General features: G+C 33.5%; 1 protein-coding gene and 1 pseudogene across 1 annotated transcript; one reads left to right on the plus strand and one right to left on the minus strand.

The window, feature by feature from the left end:
* Positions 1 to 13,156: 13,156 nt before the first annotated feature.
* Positions 13,157 to 17,635, plus strand: LOC130048082 (uncharacterized; annotated as a pseudogene).
* LOC130048659 (putative nuclease HARBI1) lies at positions 17,581 to 21,436 on the minus strand (the record flags this gene model as incomplete). Its single annotated transcript, XM_056145667.1, has 6 exons — positions 21,061 to 21,436; positions 20,007 to 20,157; positions 19,503 to 19,683; positions 19,332 to 19,421; positions 18,172 to 18,336; positions 17,581 to 17,746 (listed from the first exon to the last, which is right to left on the minus strand). Coding segments are annotated over exons 1-6 (975 nt in total), but the record flags the coding sequence as incomplete, so codon positions are not given.

Consider the following 21,436-nt stretch of genomic DNA (forward strand, 5'->3'; position numbering starts at 1 on the left):
TTTTAATTTTTTTTTCATTTTACGAGACCACGTTTTAACTGTTACTCATTTTGACTGTGAATCGTACATTGACAGGAGAAACAGCGACTCACTAGGTTTTTTTAAAATTCTTACGACGTATCCATGGCATTTCAATTGGTCGTTGGAATTCAACTGAATCAAAAATACCTTGTTAATTTGAATGTATATCTGATTTTTATGCACAGCTGTCTAATTCAGAACACAACGAAAAGGATCCCTTTGTAAGAAAGGTGAAGATAACGAACGGTCTTCAATCTCAGAACTCCTATACGGAATGCAAAATAGATAATTAGGAAGCAGGGACTTCTTGGTATACCAAAGGTCGGATCAGGTCGTTATGAGGAGTAAGTATCACCTGTCCGCTGGTCACACCCATCGTGAGCCTTACATCTTGATCACGTAAACGGAGTAATACGTAGTGAAGATCAGTGTACCACCAACGGCCTATATATCGGTATAAAACACGTCAGACAGCACCTGACCCAATGATAGGTTGCATTGGCAAACTAGATCATTATAACGACCACAGACTTTGTGAAATGCTGACTTTAAACGAGACTGTTGAAACCCCATTAACATCAATTTGTTTGTCAGTAACCTGTCCGATTTGAAAACGTATCCTACTCAGAACAAGCTCTTGCGTATCCAATCAGTTGCGTGGTATAAACACCATATGCTGTAATAATGAAATATTGCTGTAAAGATATGGCAAGTTAAGGATGAAGAAGCTGAAATCATCCCGTGTCTCATAAAGTTGAGTTGTTAGTTTAACGTTGATATCTCTTTTTGATAAACTATATCAGAGAGACGTAGAAGGAGGGATTCTGTAATGTCTTTTTTCGGTTTCATAGTATCGAATCGATATATGAATGAAAACGATATTCCTAATAGATGAAAGGTGAGGATGACGAATAGTGATCAATATCATAAATCCTACAAGCAATATGAAATAGGGAGCTGGTCAAACACGGTCCTCTGGACACACAAGAGGTAGGGACATGTGTTTGGGGGAGTAAGGATTCCCTGTCAACCGATCACATGCGCCGTAAGCCCTATATCTTGATCAGGTAAACGTAGCTACCCTTAGTCCTAATCAGTGTGCCAAGAACGGCCTAACTATCGGTATGAAACATGTCAGACAACATTTGATCCGCTGATAGGTTGTATTGGCAAACTAGATCGCTATAACGACCATAGAATGTTCGAAATGCTGACTTTCAAGGAGACTGTTGAACCCCTGTACCATTAATGCTTGTCAATAGTCTGCCTCAATTTAAAAAATGGCCATACGCAGAACAAGTTCGGGCTTATGGAACCAGTTGAGAAATATAAACACAATATGCAGGTGATAATGGAATATTGGAACATAAATATGGAAGTTGACGATGGAGAAACTGAAGTCACCCCGTTTGTAATCAAGTTGAGTAGTTGGTTCGCTGTTAATATCTACTTTCAATAAAATATCTCAGTATAAAGCAGAAGTGGACGACTGTGGTGTCTTTTATTTCGAAGTCACTGGGATATATTGAATAAACTTTTGAAAATTATCATTTTTAATGGATAATACCTTGTCGATACATCTAAATGACGAATTGAATGCAACAGCAAAAGCTTGCTTCTTTTCATGTAGAAAGTTTTGAATAAATTCTACTTCATAGGAGTATAATAATTGGCCAGCTAACAAAAGAAGCACAATTTGTGGCCACAGGAATTCCAACTGACTATCGGAAGACCTTTCTCTACCGGTACATGTTAGAGGTTTTTAAAGACAAATGACAATATTTTTAAATCGAATTAAATCTGCATGCAAGGTGAAGATAACGAACAGTGATCAACCTCTTAATTCCTACAATCAATACAAAATAGATATTTGGGCAAACACGGACCCCTGGACAAACCAGAGGTGGGATCAGGTGCCTAGGAGGAATAAGCATCCCCTGTTCACCGGTCATACCCACCGTGAGCCCTATATCCTGATCAGGTAAACGGAGTTATCCCCAGTCAAAATCAACGTGCCAAGAACGGCTTAACAATCGGTATGAAACACGTCAGACAGCATTTGACCCAATAATAGGTTGTATTGACGAACTAGATCGTTATAACGACCATATAATTTGCGAAATGCTGACTTCAATTGAGACTGTGGAAACCCCTGTACCATGAAATTGTTTGTCAGTAGCTTACCTCGACTTAAAAACTGACTTTACGCAGAATCGTGTATCGCGATTTTAGGTAGGCATGTCACATATAATTCTGTTACGAATTAGACAGGGAACATTCTTTTTATAAAATTTGTCATGTTATCCCATGACCCCAAAGAGTTCTACGGGGTCAAAGGACATTCAAGTGTACATTTTGGAAATCTTTTTTTCTCTGGAATATATATATATATATATATATATATATATATATATATATTACGACCCCTCTCACTAGTATTGAGTCAAAAATAAGAAATTCTAAATGTATGAGCTGGTGTGTCTTTTAAAATGTAACAAAAACATCACTATCAATTTAATGAATTTTATTGGCAAACAAATCTTTTTTGTTGCTAAGTAACAACACTCATGGTATAATTTGACATTGATTGCCTTTCTACATCCATTCGACACAATTTAAACATAATTACAGTGCCTGATGAATAGTAAATGTCACATTATTTTAAATATATAATCTTTGTCTAGATTTTAATCATTTTAAAAGGGTTTTAACTAAACATATAATGAAGAGAATTAAGGCCAAAAGTCATAAAATGGAAATTTCGTACTTTATATACATATCCATCATTTTCTAATAATATGTCGTTTTGCCATTATGTTCCACTAAATAGTATCAATATTGCAACATTAAAACAAAGATCTTTAGTGTTAAAATCTAAAATAATCTATTTTTGTATTCAAATATATTTGGTTGCTAAGCAACAACACCATTGTGATATCAAATGTAAGGTGAAGATAACGAACAGTGATCAATCTCATAATTCCTACAAGCAATACAAAATAGATAGTTGGGCAAACACGGACCCCTGGACACACCAGAGGTGGGATCAGGTGCCTTGGAGGAGTAAGCATCCCCTGTCGATGTTATGATTGTAATGCCGGTTTTTCCTCCCCAAGTTCATTGTATACGAATGTTCAAGTACTTACTTTCAATCACTGTTTAAATGTACTTTTATTTAACAAAACTGTTCTTCTTATAATCAACCTCTTAAAACCTATTTCTAGACATAATTCTTGATACTGGGTTGTTCCGATAGGGGCATACGTTGACCAATATCTGTCTATCGACTGGAACGTATAAGATAATGCCCAACAGTCTGTAGAAAAAATTCTTTATACATTTACTTAGCCAAATATACTGATGTATTCTCAGACCTTTTGAATACTCAATTGGTTCTGCAAATGTTTTCTATAATCAAGGCCCTCTGAAAATCATGCGTTTAATTACTTGTAAAATTTTATCAGGGCTAATTGTAATACACATTTAATAAATGTGTTAGATGCACAGCCAGATTAATGTTGGTAAAGGTAATCTTATTAAAATGCATTTTATTATTCATTTTAAACTAAAAATTAATTTTACAATATCGGTGCTTTAAAACTATTGATACCTATATAGTTCCTCTTCAGTGAGAGACTGCAAACTTCCTTGGGAAGCATATGACAATCCTTCGATCCCTCTAGATATGATCATCTGAGCATAATGGTTGGTGGTAACACAGATGGAGAAAATCAAATTTTCTGTCAAAAACAGCTTCATAAAATCTGCAGTTCTCTAAATAATCAGGTCCCATATCTGAACGGAAATTGTAAATGAAATCAGTATTGGCCATCATACCTTATTTGTCAGCATTTAAAACACTTATCATACCTTATAATTAGAAAGAAAATAATGATTTTCTGTGTTTTGTCTCTCTGTGTATGCATATTATATATAGTAATGCAGCAATAAACAGTAACATGATACACGTATATTAGTGTACCTTAATGTCATAATTCCATTTGTGAATGTATTATCTGGATTCATTTGAATGTTAACCAAATGTATACGGATTTAACCATATATTCAACCTCAAAGACTCATACCAAGTGAATGCCAGGTTTTCGCTCCGAATGAAATGTCACCGTTCTTGGATCAGGTGTCCCTGTGTCCTCCACATCAGCATCCTTCCAATGTATATCTGGATTTGCCAGTAGACTGTCAGTAGCGGTCTGTTTGGATTCAAACTTTGCCAGTAATATATAGTATGACTGAATTGAAATTCTGAAATTTTTTATCCCGATCATTCTACTGCTACAAGGTGTAGACCTGTTTCTAAAAATAGATCTTCTGTAACAAGAATTTAAGTCAAATTCTATTGATTTTTGTCCAACTTTGGAAATTGAAATCTTAAATAACTGTTGATATATTTTATTTTGCAAGTTAAAAAATCAGATAAGCACTTCTTGCAATTACAGTCAACATGGCTGACATTCACCCTGTTTAAGTGCAAAAAGGTCATGAAATTGAATCATTGTTACATTTTGAAAAATATGCAAATATTCCAAGCTTTTAGAATACTCTTACAGCCTTAGTGGTGAATAAAATTTAAAAAGTTCTCTTTCTTATTGTTAACCAATCTATTGTATACAAAATAAAATAATATCTGCTGACGGCAAATACATTTTATAGTATTTTGTTACCGTAGGAATATATGGTATATTTTAATGACAAATAAAATCAATTATCATTTTCATACATTTGTCGGTTCCACATATCTCTGTGAACTCGAGATATAAGAAACCACATAATCCTTCACACGTGCTTTGTACTTTGATATTTTAATGAAAATGAATATTAATACCAAATTAACAACTCAACTTTATGAAAATGGAATGATTTCAGCTTCTCCATCTTCAACGTCCCATATTTATGGAGCAACATTCCATTATCACCTGCATATGGTGTTTATCTCTCAACTGATTCGATACACAAGAGCTTGTTCTGCGTATGATCATTTTATTTTGAATAGAGACAGGCTACTGACAAACAAGTTGCTGGTGCACGAGTTTTAGCAGTGAAGTTCAAAGTCAGCACTTCTATGGTCGTGATATTGATCTAGTTTGCCAATACAATCTATCATTGGGTCAAATGGTGTATGATGTGCTTCATACCAATTGGTAAGTCTTCCCTGACACATTGATTTTGACTACGGAGAACTTCGTTTCCCTGATCAAGACATAGGGTTCACGTCGGGTATGGCTGGTAGACAAGGGATGCTTATTCCAGCTAGACACCTAGACCCATATTTACTAAAGTTCGTAGACGTAAACGTAAACGTAGGACTTACATCCGACTTAAGATTAGAGTTACGTACTCGTAAAATGATACACATATATTCACAAAACCTTTTGTAACCGCAAACGTAACTTACGAATTCTTAAATGTACGATTGCACCTAAACGTGCGCAGTGGCTATTTTCACTTTGAAGCGAAAAAGGGTCATTTGCTCATCTACTTTGAATCTCCTGCGCTACCGCCGCATTATCACCTAAAATGACGAAAAAGAACACAGAACCTTGTGAGAAAGCATCGATTTTCAACGTACATGCATACCTGCCTACGGTATGTCGATCAACTGTACCGTTATTCAATGTTGTTTACAAATTCAAATGGAAGGTTCATCAAATTGCTGTACTTGTTCAAAAAGAAGACGGCATGAACTGACAAGTATGCTAAGTTGTTTGTGTAGAAATTACCTTTAGTTTAATTCTTACTATATATTTATCAGGGATATTAGGTGTGATATACATGTATCATGTACTATATATCCAAGTATTGTATTTTTCAAAAGGTCATAAAGGTGGTCAGGAAATAAATTGCCAACAGACAGCAGCATTCCTTGATTTAGATGCATTTCTCTTCATGCCCGCTTCTGAAAGTTTTTTCATGATGTCTCAGGGTTAGGATTGGGATGCAGGATGTATATATTATAATGTAAGAATATCCACTGTTTGTACACATAATCATTTCTGTACTTATATTGTTATGGTACATGTAATGATTTTCTTAATGCATTGATGATTAAAACCTTAGACAAAGATTTAAGAGCATAATTTATGAGTTTTTATGATCAAAGTTTGTCTATTTTGCATGTTTTGTACCTGTCTGTCTAGCACCTCTTCACCTTTTAGGCGAATAGAAATTTTAACAATATAAGGACATACGCTATGTTTCTCTGAAATTATTTTTTCATCTCCTCGATATAAAGAATTCTTGCATGTTTTTCAAAATAATTCTAGAGGGGCATTAGCTGTAATTTTGTCACGAAAAAATGAATTAAATAACAATTGCTCTATATCATGTATTTCCGTAATAACACACGTATCTAATTATTTACATATCAGCTGATTTTACATTTTTACTTACCACAACCAGGAACTATGAACATATGTTAACTCTTGACTAAAACAAACCTGAGAATATACTCCGGGATGTTTTATTGAAACAAAATAGAATGCAAGTGAATCGTACCTGAAATGTCACAAAAATTATTTTTTATTGAGAAACGCGTATCATGTTCTGAACTGAAACTTACCACTCTTGGTTAAAGAGTATTTTATTTATGTTTTGGAAAGAAGGACCAAGCTCATTACAAGGGGTATGGGTAATGAAGAAATGATCAAGTTGACAAGGGTTCATTTGAAATCTTTTTCTTAATATGGACTCTTTGGTTATAATTAATTAAAATTAGAAATTGAAGCTGGTACTTGATGATATCTTCCCAGATATGTGTAGATAAATATAAAATCAAATCAGTATTATTTCATTTTTACAGTTTATTTAGCTAATAATTATGTTACATGTGGGTTTTTCTCAAGCCTTATGAAATTTAATTTCAGTCTAATGACAATTGTTTAAATCAACGTAATAATATTATTCTTTAGGTCTTTGGGTATAATGCTGTAATGGCCTGCTAAATCTTTTGTGGGACGGAGAAATGTTCATCTTCCATTGCCATGATTGTGTGAAAGGATGAGCAGGGGAATTATTCAAAAATATATGACAGGACTGAGAATCCAACCCATGACCCGTAGTCTGTTGCTCTACCCACTGACCAATCTATGCTGATGTTCATGATCCATTTGCTACATTTATGTCATCTTATATAATATCTATATATCACAAGTTATATATACATATATGTAAAACTTATACGGTACCAATTTTGATGCACCAGATGCGCATTTCGACAAATAGTGTCTCGTCAGTGATGCTCAATCAAAATATTTGAAATCCGAAATAACAATGAAGTTTTAGAGCTATTATAGAGAAAAACAGTGTGCCAAAAAAGTGGAGTCAAATTTGTCTAAGGATAAGAGCTATGCGTGAGGGAGATAATCCTTAATTTTGAAATGAATTTCTAAATTTTATAACAACAATTGAATATACATCCGTATTTTCAAGCTAGTAACAAAGTACTTAGCTACCGGGCTGTAGAGACCCTCGGGGATTAGCAGTCCACCAGCAGAGGCCTCTACCCAAGGGTCATAATGTAAAACTTATACGGTACCAATTTCGATGCACCAGATGCGCATTTCGACAAATAATGTCTCTTCACTGATGCTCAATCGAAATATTTGAAATCCGAAATAACGATGAAGTTTTAGAGCTATTTATTCATTAATTTGTTTGATATGCAAATTTGACATTAAAATAAAAAACAAATGTTTGATATATTCACAAAAATAAAATATGTTGCAAAACATGTTTAAGAAATTAAGTACATGTGTTTAATTTTTATTCCTTATAGGAGTTATGAGATTGATCACTGTTCGCTATATCTTCACTATTCATTGAACATATATAGACGTTAACCGCATACCAACAGCTCAACGTTATAAAAAACTGGATGACTTCAAATTCTCCATCGTCGAATTCTCAGACATGTGTTGTAATATTTCACTACCACTTCCATAAAAAGAAAAATGCGAAAGCAAAATGCTTCAGGGGCTGTAGATAAACAACATGCATCATTTTCCTGGTATATCGATGCTTTCATTAGCATTTGTCAAAATATCAATCACCAAGGTCTTTTTTTCGAATTGGAGAATTAAATCAAAAAGAAGAATTCAAACCTCAGAATTTTTGCAGTGATGTCGGAAACTACATTCAGAGACAACTATGATCAAGTTCAAAAGAAATGAATGGAAATTCATGCTAAAGCATGGTCTGTTTTCCGTATATCAATTTCGTTATGATACGTTATGTCATCTTCGTGTATGAAAAATATGAATATAACCAATAGTGATCAATCGCATATTGTATGGAAACGTGTTTGGGTTTCCCCTCCGCAAACTAACAAATATGTTAAATCCACTGCAGAAATAAATAATTCTTGTGATAGAGGCAGTTAGCCAAGTCATCCTTTCCTTGCAATTATTGCAAGAACGTCCGAGTAGAGATATTGCATTGAGTGACCACAAAATATTAATCGTATCGAGTTTGAAATTCCCTAATTATTTTGGTCCGATATTAGAGATATCAAATTCACCTCAAAGGCATGTGCAGGTAAACATGACGTTTGCATTTTCATTTCTTGGATTTTGGCCAGTACGAAAGCACGACATTGTATTATAAACTTAGATAATCAAAAGAAGTAAAGATAAAGAAATTGTCCATTTTCAGTTATCTCTCTGGCAAAAATGTACAGTGTGCATTGATTACATGGTATATATTCTAACAATTATATAACAGCTTAAGGGCTGTTGCATAACTCTTTGTGAGTGATGTTTTGTGCTCAATTCTTTTATGTTAGATTTTAATGAAGATATAAGCACCAAGGAATCGTGGAATTGAAATGACTCACAACCGTAGGAATTAGGAATTGTTAAGGTACCAATGCCTTCCACGACACAAAATGTCAGTTTTTAAAGTCATATCCGAAAGACTTGTGATTCTCACATCTTAATGCCGAACTTTTGACAAAGGGATAACTACTACATATGTTATGTCTTAGGTTTGACGTGGTCATGGTACAAGTTGTGTCTCTATTTCGACCTCGCATGGATATATTGAATCGACATATGGAAGACAATTAGTATTGTTAATAGATGAAACGTCGTCGATATATCTAAATGTCAAATTGAAGGTCACAGCCAAATGTTATTTCTTCTCACGTAGAAGTTTCTGAACAATTCTGCTTCATATGAATATAAAAACAGGTCAACTAACAAAGGAGCACAATTCGTGGCCATGGAAATTCCAATAAATTGTTGGAAGACCTGATCACCAAAGACCATAAAGATATTGTCAATGAGGAACTGTAGCATATTTTTTATTTCAACTTGTGCGTGGGATCAGAGATGTATTTAACAAAGTAATGTTTTGGAGGACTGATCACTAGATATGAATGTTTCCGTTTTCCATGTTTGTTGACGAAGCAACTGTCTATGATTTCAAAGTCTAGTTTTTAAGTTATAGCGAGGAATGGTTGTGTAAAGTGTTGAAATGGCATGGGTTTTAATGTTGTTGATCTGAGATAAGTTTTGCGATTTCAAGTTAATCAAAAGTTCTATAGAACTTTTTTTAGTTTTTAGAATCCACATTTGATTAACACCACTTCTGGCATATTTAGTCGCACAGCAAGTGTTAACTTTCTCCATCAGAGCTGTTAATATTTTCGTGAGGAGTGAAGATGGGGTTTGGTAAAGCACTCACTGGATCCAGCCATGTGTCTTTGTTTGTAATTAGGTTTATGTGTATTTTAGGAATCCAGTATAGGTACGGTAACTCGTATTCATTCGACCCACTGACAAGGATACCAAAGGTGCCTAAACTGAAGCACGGTTATGAATAATTTCATCTTTTGAAAGAGTAGTTGGTATATAAGTAAGATTAAATGCCAAACATCTATGATATTGCTATCGTCCTTTTTGCAATAATCTTAATTTTATATTCGTTTTAGGAATGATCACAACTCCTTATCTTCAACTATTCATGGTGAATTAAAACAGGAAACTGAGAGTAACGTGGATTTATATCAGGAAAGGAATTTTGGGGAGGACGGAAGTTTTATTAGCACTTATCAAAGCCGCACTATAAACCCAGGGGAAATCGTCCCTCATGATTGGGCGTACCAAAGGTCTACTTCCATGAGGATGGAATATTTTATATTATCATTGTGTGTTAGTATCATGACGACTGTTGAGCTCTATCATTTACGGATTATATATTTCTATGTAACATTGCTCTCGGAATTAGTAGGTAAGTAATCATCTTTACATAAATTCATTAACTTTCCAATACAAAGGGATGTATGAATACTGTAGTAATCGGGCTCAAATGATTACAGATAAGGAGAGAAGGATTGAAAACTTGCGAACTTTGCGAAACAAATTGCATTATAATCAGATCATTTTCTTTAAAAGCAAGCAAATTTATTTATCTTTTGAATATGAAATAACCTATCTATGTAATATCTGATTCAATAGGATAGAATAAAAGGGCTTCCAGCTAGGTTTTCCATAAAAAATATTTCTATATTCTTTTTCACATATTGAGATAATAGATAGTATATCTAATAGTGGACCTGCTCTTCGTATGTTTTATATCTTTCTTGCGTTAACTCTGTGCTAAAATTACTATATTGCTTGTATTTCCTTTGCTAAAAATGTAAGAAAAAAACGAATAAAAACGACGAAAACAGATTGAAATGCTTCCATCTTAACAGGGCATTGATTCATGGTGCACTTGCCAGACTTTGTACATTTAGTTGTAATGGATATTAACACTTAATAAGTTATGCCATGAATATTTTGGTTTTCTTCTTGTTGCCTTGAACTCGACATTTAGATATAAACAACGTTTTATCGATCAACAATAATCATTTTCATTCATCGATTATATATTATTTAACGTCCCTCTAGAGAATATTTCACGCATATAGAGATGTCACCTTTGCCGGTGAAGGGCTGCAACATTTACTCCTATGCTAAGCTCTTATGGCCTTTGAGCAGCAATATATCTTTATTGTGCCACACCTGCTGTGACACGGTACCTCAGCTTTTGCGGTCGAATCCAACGGACTACCCCAGTTCGTCATTTACTTACGACAAGCAAGGAGCACTCAGGAACTATTCTAACCCGGATCACCACCGCACATAAATATTTTATTGAAAATAAATATTAATGGCAAACTAGCATCTCAACTTTATGACAAGCGGGGTGATATCAGCTTCCCTATCATCAAATCTCATATTTATGTACCAATATTCCATTATCAACTGTATATGGTGTTTATATTTTTTAACTGATTCGATACATAAGAACTTGTGATGTGTACAATCAAATTTCAAATTGAGGCCGGCTTCAGACCAAGAAGTTGATGTTACAGTTTCAACATCTCGTTTAAAGTAAGCATTTCGCAAATTATGTGGTCGTTATGTTGATCTAGTTAGCCAATACAACTTATCATTGGAACAAATGCAGTCTAACGTATTCTATACCGATTGTTAGGCTGTTCTTGGCACAGAGATTTGAGTAAGGATTAATTCGATTACCAGATCAGAATATGGGACCCACGGCAAGTGTGACCGGTCGACAGGGGATGTCTACTCTTCCTATGCTCATGGCCCGACCTCTGATATACACGTATCCAAGTGTTCGTGTTTGCCGAACTCTTTATTTTGTATTCTTTACAGGAGTTATGAGATTGATCACTGTTTGTTATCTGTACCTTTATATTTCAAGGATTTCCTGATAACTGGAATGGAAACACTTGTTTTTCCTTTCTTTGACTATCACATTTCTCGACACATTGTGTTAATGGACAATTGCGATGATTCGTCGTAAAGACTGGTTCATTTGTGGCGGCCGTTTCACTAAGCAATTGTAGATCGTAAACGTGAACGTAGCACATCAAACAACCGTTTCACTATAAAAGTTACGACTTGTGTTCGACGAACATATTGATCGTAACTCTACGAGTGGTCTAGGACTGTAGTAAGTGCCCCTACATGCACGTAAACGAGCAATATCGCCGCCATGCTAGCCCTGGTCGATACCATTTTATAGCTGTGGTTACCTGACTGAGTTTGTTAACACTGTGGAGGAAGAAACCATTTATAATAACTTGCTTTAGCACAGGAATATTGTGCAGTCCCAGCCCGAATTCGAAATTCATTAGAAGAAATAAATCCTTCTTTGCTACGCACAGCTAGACTTACATAAATGCTAGTCAGCAAAAATAAAATTAATGTAAACACATTAAATCGATCGTTTCATTTTTATATTGCATTCCTACATACTAATTGGGAAGGGAATTCAATACATTGAATATTGTAAATAATAAAAACAACAACAGTTGTCAACGGTGGTGGGCGGTGGGTGGGGATTGTTCTGTAATTGCATCAACATTCATGTGCATGTATAAATAACATTGTTTGGAATATTGAAGACTTTAATTTTGATACATGTGTTCAGAAATTAAAACTTTTCATCGATATGTAGCTCAGTTAAGGTTATTCGAGACATATCCCAGCGATGTTTTAAATGTACCTCTGTGCACTTCGCACCATATGACGTCAAATTGAAAAATTACGGCACATCGTACACTCGGGAAAAAGCAACATGATTTTTTCTGCAATATATTCTAGATGTATTTATGCGTTTAAAAAGTGCAGGGAACAATTTTTGTCTTGCATATTAATGATATGATATATATATAGGAATGAGGACAACCCTGGTAATTCGCCGATGACTGTTGATACGTTGTTAAATTTTAGCATGTTTAATTTCAGTATGCACTTTTCATGTAAAGGATTTTTATATATTTCAGAGTATATCAATAAAAATGCAGCTGGTTACCCGCATGATCTGAACTTCTGTTCACAAGTAGGGTCTCTTGCTGCTTTAAAAAAAATAAAATGTTACGTGATATTCCTCCTAGGCACCTGGCGGCCGTTTCACTAACCGATCGTAGAACGTAAACGTACGATTACGTTTACGATCACATTGACATGCACGTATACGAGCGTTTCACTAAAACTGTCGTCGTCGTAGCACTTACGATTGCGATTATCGTAAATGTAACTGGAACTCTTTTGGTGATGGAGGTAGTTTAGTGTTGCAGACGACAACAATACCATTAATTGCCATGGAAGATACGAGGAAAGTAAACTGGGATGAGGCGACGGTTTCACTTCTCGTGGAACTCGTCACGGATGGCGAGCGGTGGGCCATCATTAGAGGGAAATTTAGTCCCTCACTGACAATGCAGCACAAGCAAGCTGTGTGGGTAGAAATAACAGAGAAGTATGTCATGTCAGCGAATTTCTTTTAAATTTTCATTTAGAGTCCGCTGCAATCTATATTCATTAATGTGATGTTTCCGTACTAATCAAACACGCTAATGAGTGTTTTCAGAATTGATATACCCTACATTTTTTAGCTCCTCAGTTGAAATGACGTCTCTGTCGCTGACGAAATATTTTTAGCTAGGAGTTTTGTTTACTTTAACCATTGGAAACACTTGCGGGAGACAACTCTTTCGGGCTTCAAATTGGGGTGCCCAATGGGGATATTGTTTTTTAAAAATCATTCTGTTAATACTGTCAACATTGTAAATATTTGAATAGTTTAGTTTATGGTAGGGAATAGTTGTATCAGAGAAATAAAATCACAGTCAGGTGTTTTTTTAAATGCAAAAATATTTTTATAGATTAAAAAAAAAATACTGTTGGGAATAAATTGATTTAGAAATAGATATAGATAAATGAAGAACTATTAAACAAGAATAAATAAGAATGCAAGTAAGTAGAAAAATACACAAGTACTCAGTTCAATGCACCAAGGGGGGATAAAGAAATAATCTATGAAGAAATATGAAAGAAAATTCAATAAAGGTATTGGTAATTATTAATCGATATAGATATGAATAATAATCATATTGAGGAGATAAAGAGATATGTGAGTAATTGAATGAATTAGTAAATGAAGAATGAACATGAATAGATGATAATATTTAGAAGAGTAATGAAGTAAATAAATCCATACTCCAAATAAATATAAATATATATAGCAGAATTTAAATGGTTAATAAATTCAGGATTAATTTTCTCTGGATATAAGAAATGCAGATAATGTTTATTTTATAAGTCTGAGTTTGTTGATAAGTGCTGACTATTTCTTTATATTCATTAAATACAATCACATACAGTAATGTTAATTTTACATTCAAGGGTCAAAAGTCTTTCTGCACGACTAAATTTCAGTATATATAATTCATTGAATAAGACATGTAAAGCACTCATAAAATAATTTCTACTGCAGCCATCAATAAAAAAATTTCATAAATCATGCATAATCACCTATAAATTTTAAATACATTTTTGTTATTTTTTCAACATGTTTTCTGCTATATATTTATTTGGAGTATGGATTTATTGATAACACCCACTAGGATAATCATGCTGTAGTAACTTCATTTGAACATTTCGGATTTATTGATGTGTAAACTCGTTCAGATTTATTTTTGTTCAATAAAACAATTGTAATACATAACATGGAATTATATATTAACATTAATTGTTATTCATTGAAAATGTATAAATATTCATTTTGATAATTATTAACAAAGTAATTTTTGTGAAATTGAATTATGAATTATTATTGATATTTAAATACAGAATAAATGCTTGCTCCAGTACTGTAAGAACATTGAAGGAAGTAAAAAAAACTCAAAAAAGAAAGAGGCAAGCAGGTATATACAATAATCATATTGCTTTTAAGATCGGAATGTCATACTCATACATTATTCTCAATATTTTAGGATTGTTTAAACTTTTAAGTTTACAACACTATAGTACATATTTTGGTTGTGGTATTCAATGCTAGACCATTCAGTTGTTTATCCATCCTGTTGTACATATTTATTATGAAGATGCAATTATGATTTTGGTGGTTTGTAGATATTTTTGATATATTGTTAGGAGGACAGAGCTCTCAAAAACAGGAGGAGGACCTCCTCCCACAGATTTGAAAGTGTGGGAGAGGAAGGTAATAATAACAGGAAAAGAAGGGAAATTTAAAAAAAAAATGTATACCTATTTGCCTATCCATCAATTGTTTTGTAAATTTAGATTTTATTAAGATTTAAAATGATAAATGTAATGATCATACAATATATATATAGAGATAGATAGATAGATATAAACAGTATTATATTTGAAAGATCTATCTTTATTTTTAGATTGTATCAGTGTTCTCCAAAGACATTTTGTCTGGCATAGATGGTGGATTTGACACACTTTCAAGCCCAAGTAATTTTTTTCTGTATTTTAAAAAAATAAATAAACTTTACACATTTGGTAAATATGTCGAGATATCCATGACTATTAAATGATAAAGAAATGACTTACATTTGGTAAATATTGTGATTGAATGTAATGTATTGATTGTCCTTCATATTAGTAGGTATTTCACAAACTGATCACTCTCAGTGCTTGAAAAGAAAACATGGTGAGTTACTAAATGAATTGTAAGGAATGATCTGTGATAAGAATATGCATACAAGTTTATAATTTCACTTATGGTATGTGTGATTGATTGAATATAAATTAAATGTAATTTATATATATAATATTTTTCTTCAAATTTAGATGATGTGAACTTGGAAGCAGAGTTAGCTGTGACACCTTGTAAGTTTTCTGATGAAACTAATAAATGATAATTCTTAATTGTAATTTACATTTTGTGTCAATATAACATAAATATACTATGCACATATTTTTTTGTATATAAATATGCAAACATATTCTTAAATATATTTTTACTACAGACTCAAGATGCAATGCCATTCCCCAACTCCCAGGTGAGTTAATGATAAAGTCCATTTCTTTTTATTTTCTCTCTTTTATCAATTGACTATATTTAAAATAGATCATCTTCTTTTCAGAGGGTGCAAGTATCATAGACCCAGCTGATTTTGAATCTCCTTCAACATCTAGTAGGTTACTTTTTTAGGTCACCTGAGCCAAAGGCTCAAGTGAGCTCTTCTGATCACATTTGTGCTGTCTGTCTGTAACATGTTTAATCCTACATTAAGTGAGGGACCATTCCCCATTCAAAAAGATGTATGACCTTGTGACCTTTGACTTACCAGATCAGCAAGGTCATTTTAATCATATTGGTGTTGGGGCATATATATTTTAAATCATTTTCAGTTATGTGCAATGTGGCCCATTGTCCACTTGTATTATATATCTATATTACAGTGTTATACATGTAGGAATGACAGAGTCATAGATTTTAAATGCATAATGAACAAAATGATCAACACCATGTAAGCTGCTTATCTGAAAATTTATTGCACACACACACACACACACACACACACACACACACACACACAAGTCTGAAGTACCTGGCTGTCTACCTGTCAATCTTCTTTCTATATACACACACAAACACACCCACATATTAACTCTTGACTTTCAACATTTTAGGTTCAAGTTCGAGTCACATAAATTCCAGCAGGCCCTCAGCAGGTTCAAGTTCAAGTCACACAAATTCCAGCAGGCCCCCAGCAGGTGGGTATATATATGTATAACTACAATGGAAAAGAATCACAATGTTTATGTTAAGGGTTAAAGAGAGTGCATCATTTAAGATGAATTATTTTACTCTTGGATCATTATGTCTACATTCTTCTAGGGGAGACATTTTTTGTACTTTCTGTCTACCCGTCTGTCTGTCTTTTACAAAATGTTGGGGTTTTCTGTTTTTAATTTCATTTTTCTATCACATATCATAATTCCTCCAAATTCCATTGTAGATACCACCAGGGAGCGTCTGGTGGATATTGAAGAGGAGAAATTAAAGCTTATGAAGGAAAGCGTTGAAATTAAGAGAAGGAAATTAAATTTATTAGAGGATTATATCACCTGGAAGAAACAGCAGGCTACATATACATGTACGTCCCCATCGTTATCACCAGTAATAAAATTTTGAGGTGCACAGTTATCTTCACCAAACAAAGTTTGGAATTATTTTGTTTTTATTATACGTCCGTCTTTAGAAGAGATGTATTATGGTACAGCGATACCTGCACATCAGCCTGTCTGTCCGTCCATTGGGGGTTTTCTGTTTCTAATTTCATTGCTATGTAGCTTCTTTGAGGATCATTGTGGAACATTTTGCAATTTAAATATATCCATTTTGTTTGCTCTTGCAGGAGTTGTGCCCCTTTAGGTGAAAATTGTTGTTATATGTAGGGTACATAATTTGTTAGGCATTTTTACTCCATCTTGTTTTACAGAGTGTGTGTATGGATATTGAAGATGGGTATGTTACAAGGATTTTGATTTTCTTCAATTTTTGAGAAAAATACAGGTTACTGAACTAAGTCTGTTTGGAGGAAATAATACAAAGAGAACACATAATTTGTTTGGTAAACTCCTTCCACAGTTCTCAATTAGAACTATTTGATATTCTTCTATTAAGTATATATAAGCACCTTTAATTAAATCGCTGGATTAGCCGCTGTCTTATAGCCTGTCCAGTTTGGTCAACTGCAGAATTGGGAACCTGTGGGTGGGCATCATCCTGATTCATTATCAGTACCTCATTCTCCTCAGCTGGAATCCTCATCTGTACACACATATTATGCAGCTTTAAACACGCCATTATGATCTGTACAGATTTTGCAGGGGTAAAAAGAAGCACTCCACCAGATTTATGTATACACCTGGAAGTATATGTGGCATAGATTTATTGCCTTTAGATTCAATATTTTGAAACATATAATTGATTATTCATGTAGACTTTTAAAATATTTCATGGTTAACAATATTTTTTACTATAACTATTGAAAAAGACTCCAACAAAATTTATGTTCCTGTTACGCATAAATCTTATTAAATCATTGACATAGCAAAATTTTATGACGTCACAGGAGGGTGGAAATACCTTACGGCATTTCAGGTATCCATTACATGATTTAGCAATTTTTTGTTATTTTCATTACAATATATAGGTAAAACATTATATAATATATATATATATATATATTATATAATATATATATATATATATATATATATATATATATATACATGTATATATCTCAATTTGAGCAACGACAACCCCCCCACCCCCCGTTAATATTGGTACCTGAAGCGGGACTTGCATACTCCTAGTGCTCTTTCAACCACAACACGAGTCCTGCTGTGTGCAGCATTAAACGACTGTTCAGCAGCGGTAGATGGATTTAACTTTGGTGTCATCATGTACTTCTTCAAAGCATATGCCGAGTCACCCAAAAGCCATCCATCATCTCTATGTAAAAATGATAAACCCACATGTTATGCCCAAAATTGACCAATTTTCAAAAATCTTATTCTCAAGAACTGCACTTGTTTAAGAAAAGCTTTTGATGTTTTAATGTTAATACACCTATTATGTTATGTGAAGCCTTTCATCATTGTATGTACTTATGAAGGCATTGAAGTTGTAAACACATCTCATTTTATATTTTTGCTTAATGTTAAAAAATTATCTTAGATATTCAGAACAGGAATATCCTTTCTAGATTTCATAGCCCTTGGTGAGTAGTGATAATTTATACTTAGTACTTACATGTAGGTGACCGATAAGGCCTGTGGGCCTCTTGTTTAAATAATGAAATAGGATTATTTTGTTGTGTATGAAAAATAAAAGCTCTTTGGAGAGAACTTAGTATTTAGTGTATACATGTATACAGAATTACCGCTAATGGAGTTGGTTTAAATGTTGTGAATGTTATTTTGAATGGAATGTCATTGAATTAATTAGAACAATATCTCAAAATACTTTACTATATATATCAAACAATATATATATGTCCATGACTGTAACTAATTATAATTTTCAAATTGTGTGAACTATTAGGTCATATAAAAATGAATTATTTCATTGAAAGGTTTTCATCAACGACCTGGAACTCTAAATTGTCTGACTTGAAAAAATACTTCTTACCATTCTGTTGATGAACATATTTCTAATCTTTTTTTTTTAAATTTTGCTTCTTGATATAAGAATTTAAATGAACGAACAGTAGATATGGTGTTGATTAAATATGTACCTGTACAACTTGAACTGAATGCCATAAATTAACAACTATTCTGATTGTGTGGATAGGTAGTGAAAGTAAATTGAAGAAGTTTCATCAGCAATTCTTTACATGTTCACTTGTATTTACTGTTATATGTTCAAATAAAAGAAATCCACATTGAAGGTGGTCTATTAAATGAATGAAAATTGTGCATGTTCTATTTTTCTTTTGAAAGACATACCTAGCCTCCATATGGTCTTTCAAAGCAGAGTTCGAAAACATGAAAGAGTCATGAACTGAGCCTGGCCATTTGCATACCACATTACGAAATCTGCAAATAGATGAATTATATTATAAATTTGATTTATATGTAAAAGGGATATTGGAATATTTGTATAAGCTATAAGCAAACCTCAAGGAGGCGTCAGCAACAACTTGTATATTTAATGCATGAAACCCCTTCCTGCAGACGTACTCTGGCTCGTTCTCCTTTGGAGCAATGATGGAAATGAGGGTCCCATCAATTGCCCCAAGTACATTGGGAAATCCTGCCATCTTGAAAAAGTCCTGCTTTATTTGGATGGCTTCATTTTCTAAAAGAGAAATAGCAATTTCTTTCAATTTAAAAATATTCATGTATATACAAAACATACGGCATTTCAGGTATTCAGTACATAATAGAGCAAATTTTTGTCATTTTCATTACAATATATAGGTAAAACAATATATATATATATATATATATATATATATATATATATATATATATATATAATCAAAAATTAAAAAAATAAAAAAACTGATTACACACACACACACACACATATATATATATATATTATATAATATATATAAAGTATATTTGTGCATTTACATTTTCATAAGGGCTATTATGATTTTATATATATTTATGTACCTGTGGGGAAATTTATATTATCAATTTTTGAACAAATAGATTTTGTAACAGCATCGATGGATCTGCTGACACTCGCACGAGAAATTCCGTGTAGATCTCCACATTCAGAAAAAAAGGAAGCCTTTGCCAAATACCTCAATGTTACTAACACCTGCAAAATCAAATAAAAAACTTTTGTTGGTATGGTGAGGTTATGGGTAAATAAAAATTTGAAAGGAGAATGACGCACAAAAAAAAAAATTAATTCAGTTGACGAGAGCTATTTAATGTGAATCGATCCTCATGTGACTTATCAATATTAATGGTTGAAAGTGGAAAAACTGTATTAATTTCCAATCAATATAATTTAATTAAATCAATAACCAAAAAGCGGTAAATCTAGTGCGTTTTATAAATGCCGAAACCTGAATACGGTCCCTGATCATGCGATCTACCGAAAGCCGCGTTTTAGGATTAAACATAGACAATGTTGAATCAGACTGAGTTCTAGATATCCAAGCCAAGGTAACTTCAATAAATCGCACTTGTATATATGGTGCATTTATATGCGCATGTTATTGTGTCATCCCTTGTCCATGTTATTGTGTCGTACTTTTGTTGAAGAATTCTCAGAAAAAGCTTATATCTTTATGTACCTAAGTTACAAACAGAGAAAAGCGTTACCCGGGAGTTACAGACTACTAATTTTACCCCTATTTCATTGACGCAAGTAGTGCCTGTTTATAAATAGAGGTTTTTTCTTTAAAATTCTTGGGGATGTATGTAGGGGTTACTTGCGGTGTCATAACAGGACTTGTGTGCGGTGGATTTTCCTGAGATTCACAAATAGTTTTGGACTTGAATTGCTCTAAGTCTGTACCAAGTTTCAAGTAAGTTGAGGCGGTGGAATTTTTTATATTAATTTTTATGTTTTAAAGGAATGTATAGCAAAATAATTGGTAGTCTGTGTCCATATTCGGGTTTCGGCCGTACTACATTTATCGCTTACCAAAAGAAAGATAACTCTATTTTCTAAATAAGTAAGGGTCGGACTCGAAATTCAAAGTTAGCATACTTGTGTAGAAACGGGAAGAGGGTGGCTTCTTTGTGTTGTCCTCTTCAAATCCTCTGCAATTACGTCCATCAGTTGGTAAATAAACGGACGAGGCAACCGATATCTCTCGACTACCTCCACATCTTGTAGGTAGTCAAGTGGATTCGCCCTGTCTCGAAACACTCGTTCTCGACGTAATTGTCTTCTCGCTATGTCGTCTGTCATGAGTATAAGAGCAGCCATTTTGTTTGTTTACCGACTTTACGTGCACGTAAGTATTGTTAAGATAGCCCTAGCCCACTCGTGGAGTTACGATCGATCTTAATCGTAAATCGCAAGTCGTAACTTTTAGTGAAACGGCCGTACGTGCTACGTTCACGTTTAGGGCTACGTTTAC

The sequence above is a fragment of the Ostrea edulis genome, chromosome 7, assembly GCF_947568905.1.
Source record: "Ostrea edulis chromosome 7, xbOstEdul1.1, whole genome shotgun sequence".
In the NCBI taxonomy this organism is placed as follows: Eukaryota; Metazoa; Mollusca; class Bivalvia; order Ostreida; family Ostreidae; genus Ostrea; species Ostrea edulis.